This window comes from Ornithodoros turicata, chromosome 9 (assembly GCF_037126465.1).
Source record: "Ornithodoros turicata isolate Travis chromosome 9, ASM3712646v1, whole genome shotgun sequence".
NCBI lineage: Eukaryota > Metazoa > Arthropoda > Arachnida > Ixodida > Argasidae > Ornithodoros > Ornithodoros turicata.
This window is the reverse complement of record NC_088209.1, coordinates 35,955,847-35,965,342: the sequence shown is the minus strand read 5'-3', so window position 1 is coordinate 35,965,342 and position 9,496 is coordinate 35,955,847. Positions and strand designations below refer to the sequence as shown.

The 9,496-nt window shown below is 47.2% G+C and overlaps 1 protein-coding gene across 1 annotated transcript; it reads right to left on the bottom strand.

The window, feature by feature from the left end:
* Positions 1-930: 930 nt before the first annotated feature.
* On the bottom strand, positions 931-8,782 carry LOC135368790 (fatty acid CoA ligase Acsl3-like). Its single transcript, XM_064602307.1, has 16 exons — positions 8,314-8,782; positions 7,198-7,624; positions 6,899-7,076; positions 6,323-6,429; positions 6,090-6,216; positions 5,891-5,980; positions 5,055-5,124; positions 4,898-4,956; positions 4,779-4,843; positions 4,482-4,553; positions 4,282-4,421; positions 4,038-4,210; positions 3,433-3,507; positions 3,166-3,354; positions 2,795-3,073; positions 931-2,723 (listed from the first exon to the last, which is right to left on the bottom strand). Exons 2-16 carry the CDS (start codon positions 7,504-7,506, stop codon positions 2,554-2,556), a joined length of 2,103 nt encoding a protein of 700 aa, XP_064458377.1. The 5' UTR covers positions 7,507-7,624; positions 8,314-8,782; the 3' UTR covers positions 931-2,553.
* Between the last annotated feature and the right edge of the window lie 714 nt (positions 8,783-9,496).

Below are 9,496 nucleotides of genomic sequence, written 5' to 3'. Positions count from 1 at the left end.
ATCCATTCGCATCCTACATCACCCTAAGGTGCCTGAATACTAGCTAGTATTGAAGCACCCTACATAACGGCAGCGCCACCGCCATCAGCGTGACTAGTTTCACAGAAAAAAAAAAAAAGCAAAAATTGCCACGACATCAACACTGCAACGGAGACAACTGAGCATGCCATTACAACCATTACAATGAAGTATTCGCACGAAACGCGTGCCGGTAGACACAGTATAACGACCACCTCTCGTCACTATATCCACGAGCTTACTAAAGCTAAAACAGGAGATTCAGTCCCGGTATAGGATGCCTCAAGAAAGCACATCTAAATTCCAAGCTCCGCAGGTGCATATTTATTTTTTATTAGTACCCAGCAACGGCGAAAGCCTAAACAATGCTAACAAACACATGTCAAATAGGTGCTTATGGGGACTTACTTACCTCAAGCATGTATTCTTAACGTACTATCACCGGGTCACCGTACAACTTGTGCACATTTATTCTAGCCAAATTAGTCACATCTTTTGGACCTCTTGTAGTAGTACACTCTAAACCTGGTACCTTCTAGTAAAGGGTAAAAATTACAAAATTTTTACCCTCTATTTCAGAAGTTACCTTGTAACCTATGGGCAATACCCTCTATAAACGTTACACAGATCACCTATAAATAGAGGTTACTGTCTCCTAACCGCCACACCGAAGTAAAAGTTAGTTTCACCAGGCATGGCTGTCTCTAAGACGGTCGCCTCTTCACAGACGCTACAGAGCAAATGGTGCTCAAAATGAGCTCTCATCAGTGCAGAACGCATACTGTCATTCGGAACATCTAGCTATAATACATATACGTAATTCATCTAAGGGCATCCAGTGGCGAAAAGTGAGTGATCACTACATGTACAGATTCACATGCACAGCAAATGAAAGAAAGAAATAATTGCAACTAGAGCATATGTATTATTTAATTGGCAAACCTGGAACTACAGCTGAGGCAAGAGCACGAGGACGTCACAATACCAACACTTCAGCTGTGATGAACGACATTTAGTTTCAAGGAGGTACACTCTTTGCAGTCCCACGTTGTTGCAACTTCCTCTTCGGTATGCCGAAAACATTTCCTTTCTGATATGTCAGAATGACACATCAGCGACGCGTCTATGGTTAATCAGAAGCACACGAAGTAAAACACAAGGATGACAAAGGACTAAGCAACTAACGGACGTAAGACACACACGTACACACTGTGTTGAACCGTGTTAGAGAGACAGACTGTACTGTGATTAGTGTTCCTAGACTGTCCAGCAAAAACGTAACCACGTAAACTTTGTAGTGGACATACCGTAGAAATACCCTGATTCAGTCACTTGACCCTTGTGCATTCTTCACAATTCTGAACACGATCCGCAGTTCGTACAGACGCAGAGACACAATAACGTAACGCACACTGATCCGACACTCTCGTACTGAATGATTGAGTGTGCGGCTTGACAGAGAACGCAGTGACTTTTGAGCAGTACCTTTTATACAGGTTACCTTGCAAAGAAACAAGAAAAACAAGCGAAGGAAATTCAAACGCGAAATTCGTTTAGAAGTTAAAACATTCCCATAAAGGGTACATTTATAAGTTACGACGATTGGATTTCCGTTGAACACTGAAGTAACCTCTACTGCTCCTCCAGTGTCGCGTTACAAGTTGTGTTTAACCTCTAAATAGAGGTATCGGACGTGTAACCTCTACGGTATTTGGAAATCTACGTCTATATGAATGTTACACATTGCTAAACGTTACAATAAAGGGTACCGAGTTAAGAGTGTAGTATGGGTGTTTCTCCTCTTAGAAAACGCACGTCTAGCGCCGAATTAGAGCTTAAATATATGATTGACATAAGAATGTCGCATTATCAGACGTCTAGCATACGGAAACCTCTGTGGCAGAAAAAGGAAAAAGAACGTCTCTGGTAAGCCCCTGGAGTGATCACATCATAATGGAAAGAAAACACAACACAAACAGAAAAGAATAGGCAGAAACACACGGACAAGCCTTAACACAAGCCTCGAAGTCCCCCCCCCCCCCTCGACGACTTACCATTGTCTGCAAGTTTTGGGAGTTGTGATAGCAAAATAGAACTTTAACAAGATGTGATGAAAACAGACCGATAACGAAATGAGGAAATACACTGAGATACACTGTAAAACTGAAAAACACAGAAATACACTGTAAAGTTGACGAGCTGAATCCTTATGAGGTGAACGAAATTTATGTCCTACGGTTCAAATACTCTAAACGCTTGTGTGGCGGCACGGATGGGCATAGACATGCCAGATTAACAAATGTGCAAGTCGCAGTTTTTCTTTTTCTTTCTTTTAATGGCTACGGTGCAATAAGCGGATGGTGTCCATAGACTAAACCGCAGAGCTTAATCCCTCGGCTACAAGTACTAATTGGTACGCGTAAACGTGTTGTGCCGACATTGGCAACAAAAAAAAAAAGAAGGTCACGAAGACCTCTGTATGTAAGGTTCGTTTAGTGAGTTACTCGGCTATTTCCACTTGGCACGAAGAGCCGACTAGTCGGAACGTTCTCCCTCCTCGTACAAGGCTGCAATGTCGGCCTCGTAGAACTTGCATAATTGCACGCGTCGAATCTTGAGGGCAGCTGTCACGAGCTCGTTCTCCGGGGTCCAACGCTCCTTGCACAATTTGTACACCCTCGGAATCTCAAACTTGACGAGGCCAGCTGCACGGGAAGATTATAAAGAAAGGGGTGAGAACGGCCCCTGCTCTCTTGCGCCCGAGTTAAGCCCTTACCGCTCTTGCATTGCGTAGTAAGTGTAGTCGTAAAAGCGGTGCGTAGAATCCGGTTAGTGCACAGGTCATTGAAAGGTGTCTTATCCGGAATGTGCAACGTGTCTGCGAGAGCCCGCAGAGCCTTTTCGTTGGGCTCGATCAAAGCCACCGCAAACATACTCAAAGAATTGGCGTAGACGCAGGCGTTGTCCACCAGGGGGCTCGTCTTCAGAGCCACTTCCACTTTGCCGAGTGAGATGTACTCTCCGTATTGCAGTTTAACGAGGTCCTTTTTGCGATCTGAAAGTTTTATCAAGCGGTCAAAAAATAAAGAAAGAAAGAAATAAATCAACCGAGAGGGGATCATCGCAAAGATGGGTATATATACTTGCCAATAATTTTGAGGTCTCCGTTAGGCAGAAACTCTCCAATGTCTCCTGTAAAGAACCAGCGAATGTTGTTGATCTCCTCGTACGACTGTTTAGTGAGGTCAGGTCGGTTGTAGTATCCAGCAGTCACCGTCGGTCCCCCGACGACGACTTCGCCTCTGGGATTAGGTGTGTCAGTGGCATGGTAGCCACCTGTCCATTGTTGATTGAGGAAAGCATCATTTTTCCACTCCACGAAAATGACCGACGCGCAAACGACACCCCACTCACCTTCTTCCCAGTCAGCCAGCCTGACGTAAACGCCCGTCAAGGGAGCACCAACAATACCGACAGAAATATCGTCAGCTGGAAACCAGAGACATTGTGTTGCAAGGAGCGAATTGCATTACACGTCGCGACAGATCCGTGGTACAAATAAGAGGGTATACAAAACGTCTGCACGGTGTCGAGCATTCCAAGTCCCATCGACTACAATACGAATTTTTTGTACCTTCCCCAAGCTCACCAATGGAACTGACCGTTTGTTGCAGCCACGAGTGTAGGCACTGCATTAATGGCGTCTGAACCACAGGTTCAACGTAAGAGAAGCAATCGGGAACGCGATTAGCAGACAGATTGCCGTGAGGCAAGCTGCACGAACCTAACGTGAACTAACCTCACTGAACGAGACTTGCAGGAAGCGACATCATGCGATACCTTTCTTCGACCTTACCATAGCCCTATAATTAACGAACGCGACGGAATTATCCTAATGCCATAAATATCTCACGTTGCCAGACGCGCTATTCTGGAAGCTACGCCTCAGCACGTCTTTATGCGTCCCTTCTGCGACTCAACGGTTATAATTATAAAACGCAGGAGGGCAGGAGCCTTACGATCCTGCAGCGTAGCCGCAGCTGTGGTCTCGGTGAGTCCATAGCCTTGCACGATGGGACAGTCCAGGCAGTTCGTAAGCAGCTTCTGAGTGTCAGTGGACAGCGGCGCTGATGCGCTGGCTATGACTTTTATGCGACCGCCTAGGATCTGTTTGGTTTTCGCAAAGATTATCCTGGAAGAGTGCAAGCCTCAGGCGATTGACCCAGTGCCAATGCCATGTGCCATTGTTGAAGAGATACTCACGCGTTGGCAATGGGAGTCGAAAAACCGCGTTCTCTCCAGAACGTCTTGTAGTCGAGTCCAAATTGAAATACGGATCGACCGATGTAGCTTTTGCTTGCGACCGCCTCTTCGATAGCTTTGTGGATGCGGCTCAGCAGAAGCTAAAGAGAACGTCGTCACTCCATTTGGCCAGCATTGAGTTTAATATGTTATTGACTTACTGGTACTGCAATCATAATCGTAGGCTTGAGCACAGCGGAGTCTCCAGGCGTGCCGTCCTTCAGTGCGGTACCCTATAGAACGGTTGGTACAAAGGCCTGTGGACTAGGGTATTTCAAAACGGGACTACAAGACACAACCCTAGCCGTAATCTCTACGGACAAGCGTTGCCACACTCTACAAACAGAACTACTACTACTTCAAACATTTCGAAAGGTTTCTGGAGCTATTTGGTACCCCGGAGCAAGTTCAGTTTTTAGAGTGTACGGATGGGTTGATTGCGGAACTACCGCACTTACCTTGTCGGTCAATGTAAAAGGACTGGAGTACCCAATACGCCATCCCATTGCTAGGAACACGCATTCTGAGTGACAAGAAGGTCTTATCAAATTCAGCCACGCTTATTAAATCCACTCACCAGCAGCGATTTCCATAACGTGTGCGAGAGGCAGAAAGCCAATCAAGGTTTCGTCCTTCCTATTTGGTGCAGAAAAGACAGGGGCGCGCTTTAACTATATGCACCATTGAGATGTTCACTGCAGAGCGAGTAAGCTATCTCTAATTGAGAAAATTACCCGTAACGGGCCACAACGTTTCCTAATCCACGAAGAAGGGCCACGATATTCTCATTCGTAATCATCACGCCTGAAATAAAGATAAAAGCACGAGGCATATTACGATGTCACAGACACTGAGGAGATTCTTCCTTGCGCCTGGAATATACTGTTGATCAGGGTTGCGGAGTTGCCATTCCGGGGTTGGAATGATTCCGGAATCATTCCAGGTTTGGAATGGAATTGGAATGGAAGCCCGGAATGGAATTGGAATGGAATAGCGGAAACTGTCCTAGGAATAGGATGGAACAGAATTAGGCTTTTTCTTTCTTTTTTGCAGGCGGAATGGAATGGGAATGGACTGGTCTGGATGCCACACAGTCAAGGGCGAAATAACCTTGTCTTTTTGCTTTTTCCGTGATGGGTAATGTCAATCTCCTCTATATAGCGCTGCCGGGTTACCCAGCATGGTTACCGCGGTCCCTTTTCTTTTATTGATGGAATTAAAGGAATGGAACGGGGTTGCCACGCCATTCCAGGAGTGGTAATTTGCCATACTTTGTCATTCCGAGGAATTGAAAGGAATGGAATTATCACAAATCTCCATTCCTCGGAATGGAATTGGAATGAAATGGGTGATGCCATTCCGCAACCCTGCTGTTGATACTGAATTCTGGCGCAAAAAAAAAAAAAATGTTAGTGGTAACTGGAAATGAAAGCAACCCGGGTTAGCAAGGTAGCAGCATGGATGTTTGCTTTCACTAGAAAGACTTTGTAGTTAGGTAAGACCTCCTGCAGACGTTGTCTATGCAATCTATGTCACCTTATGACGTCATCCATTATGAACGTCGTGATACCTTTCGGATTTCCTGTGGATCCGCTCGTGTACATGACAACTGCTATGTCTTTGCCATTTGGCGTGGCACCCTTATTCGCATCCGCGGGACCTGAAAATCGGATGCCAATGTCAACGCCACGTTACAGCACGTGACCTGGTTAGCCGGATCCAGATCCTAATATCCAACACGATCCAACACAATCCAACTGGGCACATACCTGCATGCGAGAGTAAGTACTCGAATGGCAGAACTTGAACATGGCCCATCGGAGGGATCGCGCCGGGCTTTCCTTTGGCTGGCATGTAGACCACGTGTGTTACCTTGGGCATACGGGGCATGAGACCCTTTAGCGGAAGAAATTTTTTTTAGTGAACTACCGCTTGTCCGTAGCATGTATCGCTTCTACGTGACGAGACCGCCGCCCATAGACCGTGCTATAAAAGTTCGTACTTGCAACCGCTGCAGAAGTTCTTCCGATGTGATGATTACCCTCACTCCTGTTTCTGTGACGCCGTGTACAATACCGTCGTCACCCAGAGTAGCATAGATGGTACAAACTGTATGCAAAGTACGCCACTGAAGTATGAATCCATGCAGTTTAACCCCAAGGGGAACAACAACGTCGGCGAACTGCCGGGCCGACGTATGCTTGGCCGTAAAGTTGGGCCGTGCTTGCAAAAATAAAAACGGTTGGGCCAAGCCAGGGGACTGACATTGGCCTTACTCGGCCCGAGTTAATACTGACAACCTTGGGCCGATGTAGCAGACTGACCTATAAGACACGGGGCCCGCAACACGTCGGACAACGTTCTTGACCCAACGCCGTTCGCCAACCGCCATTGTAGGCGACATTAGACCTACGTTGGTCCAAGGTGCAGTGTACGACTAAGTCGCTTGCCGACCAGGAACCGAGCACTGGCCGATGGTCGGCAATTTCCACTTCGGATGTCAACGGGATCCGATATGGAGGTGTCCTTTCGTGGTCTCTCCACTACCCCCCTGTACAAATGCGTACAATACGTATACCTATAATGCAGTTTCGAAAACAAGCCAGGGCCGTCATTAGCCATTCCTCTCTAGTCTCGGCAAATATGACGATGTTGGTGCGAGGCGCAACGCCGAGCGCAAAGAGTCCCCGACCAATAGCTTCCACTTTAGCGTCCATTTCCTTATATGTCGTCCAGCGGTATTCTCCCAGAGAGTACTGAAACAGGGAATACAAGAAGAACTAGCAACACCGACAATGATGCCGACAACCGCATTGGCTCAACTAGCCATGCCTATACAGCAGACATTTTTTCTTTGGGAACACCGCGGAACCTTACCTTCACCATAGATTTCCCCTTGACCATATCACGGAACTCGTCTTTCACCTGACGCGTTCCCAAGCAGGTTTTAAGGCCGTGCTTCTGGACGCTCCGGCGAATGATCGTATCAACAGTTTCCACCCCAGCGAACATAGCCCCCAGGACATCCAACGTCGTCCGTTGTAGAGGAGAGTACGGGCTGCTCTTGTCCACGCGTACTGCCTGTATTGTCCAAGTCAAGAAGACACCCCTGTCAGCAAAATTCTGAGGGCTCAGGGCCGGAGAATACTCGCCCAGGTGTAATGGTGCTGCTGTATCGGCACCCATGGCCTCTGAATTACCATGTAGATGGGAAGCGTGATCATGTCGTAGACAGTGACGAGGATACGCAGCAGAAGCGCAAGACACATGGTTGCCTCTGCACCACCCGTCACATAAACTTGATCTGTTTTGTGAGACAAATTGTAGCTCTGTAGCACCAGAGCCGCGTCTAGCTACTGGGCACTCCAAAAGGGGTCAGCAGGAGCTGATTTTACGTGATCCTCATATGAAGAATTCCTGCTGGCCTTCCGAGACGTGTTAGCTACCACCCTTGTTCCCTCCCGTAGACGCCAGTCCTGCTAAACGCACAATGCCACACTCTGCATACATACCCCAGCATACGCACATGCAAGATGCCACTTGGGGTTCGTCAGTTACGGATACTTATCAGATATAAGGATCAAAAGGAGCTCTTTACCAGTTAAGTTACTTTGCAAAAAAAAAAAAAAAAACGTAACGCAGTTACAGGTCATGAAAATGAACTTGAAGTTCCTGAGGTATAGTAACGAGTTAGTTTCAAGTTACCTCACTGGACCAGTGTCTATAGAGGGAAGACATTTTAGGAGAGCGTAAATTCACAGAACGATGGTCCTTCGGTTGTTTCCAGGGAGAGACGTCTTACCAGGGCGGATCCCAGCGACTTTAGAAACAACAACCGTTCTCTCCATGTATGCCAAGTTTCATGACAGGATAAGGGCTTTTTTTTAAGTTTTCTTTGAGCTTCCTAATGCATAGTCTACTGCGATTACCACACTTTGTATGTACAGCGCAACTAGACAAGCTTTTCTACTGTAAAATATCTCTTTTACGGACCTTGTGCGGCGACGTCCAGACGACAGCTTTCGTCAGAACGTTCTTGATTATTACATCGTGGCCCTTCTTTCACGCGCACATCTTTGGTCCGTTTCTTCTTCGTTTCGTCAAATGTACCACCCCACGCTGCTGTTACTTTAGTTTTGAAAGGAAAAAAAAAGGGGGAGGGGGTTATAGCGTGGTTCGCTCTGATAGAATGTCAAGAAATAGCTCGTTTCTTAGTACCACCGTGTTAGTACGGATCTGTACCCCGGGGCCATTGATCTACCAAAGCTTGGCTGGGCAATGTCTTCCCGACTGCATTTTTTTCGCTTTTCTCATGAGGGCAACATAATTCTCCAGCGATGTGGCTTTCAGCCATAATGCAATGATTTCAGCCCCATAAGGCAAACATGGCATTGAACACCTTAGTGGGAAGCAACGTGCTGACCCTCTGCTGCCCTCAGTAGACTCCCAAGGGGAAAAACAACGTCGGCAAAGTGCCGGGCCAACGTGCGCTTCCGACCTAAGTTGTTGGGCCGTGCTTGCGAAGAAAGGTTGGGCCTTACATTGGCCTTACTCGGCCCGACTTTATACAGCCAACCCTGGGCCGATGTAGCAGGCCGACCTATAAAACATGGGGCCAACACAGGGCCAGTGTAGAACAAAGTCTGGGCAGTAGCCGGCCCTTAGTCGGCCCACCGATTAACAGCAACGCTGTGCCAACTATACACCACTTGTAACAAGGAGCACGGCCAGTGGTTATGCAGTACTCTGATCCTATAGCAGTGTGGTACCGTGCAGCTTCTGATACCATGTATTGCATGCATTCCCTCAGTGTACATGCATACAATCGCTACACGAGAATAAGAAAAAAAAAAAAAAGACGCTTTGGCTCTCACAAAACTTAGTCACAATTGCTAATCACTGGATGTAGATTCACAAGTAAGGCTGGTTAGACGACACTTCCGTAGCTAGATGCGGCAAGCGCCAGAGTGTAGGACTTCAGGTAATTTCTACCCACCTGGGGTTCTTTAGCGTGCAACCGATACCACAGACACAGGGTGCTCGCGAGGGCCACATACTGCTACTGTCCCCAACCGGGGTCGAACCCGCGACCTTGAGCTCAGCAAAACAGCACGTTTACCGACTGAGCTACCGAGGGGTATCGGAAGGTAACCTTCATCTCCTTCAGAAATGATTT

What these genes read in the sequence shown, in the direction of transcription:
- LOC135368790 (XM_064602307.1), bottom strand. Translation starts at nt 7,506, where the DNA reads ATGGGTGCCGATACAGCAGCACCATTACACCTGGGCGAGTATTCTCCG. An exon ending in AACTTCTGCAGCGGTTGCAA is followed by an intron (nt 6,217 to 6,322) that starts GTACGAACTTTT and finishes CTTCCGCTAAAG; the next exon opens with GGTCTCATGCCCCGTATGCC. An exon ending in AACGTTGTGGCCCGTTACGG is followed by an intron (nt 4,957 to 5,054) that starts GTAATTTTCTCA and finishes TGCACCAAATAG; the next exon opens with GAAGGACGAAACCTTGATTG.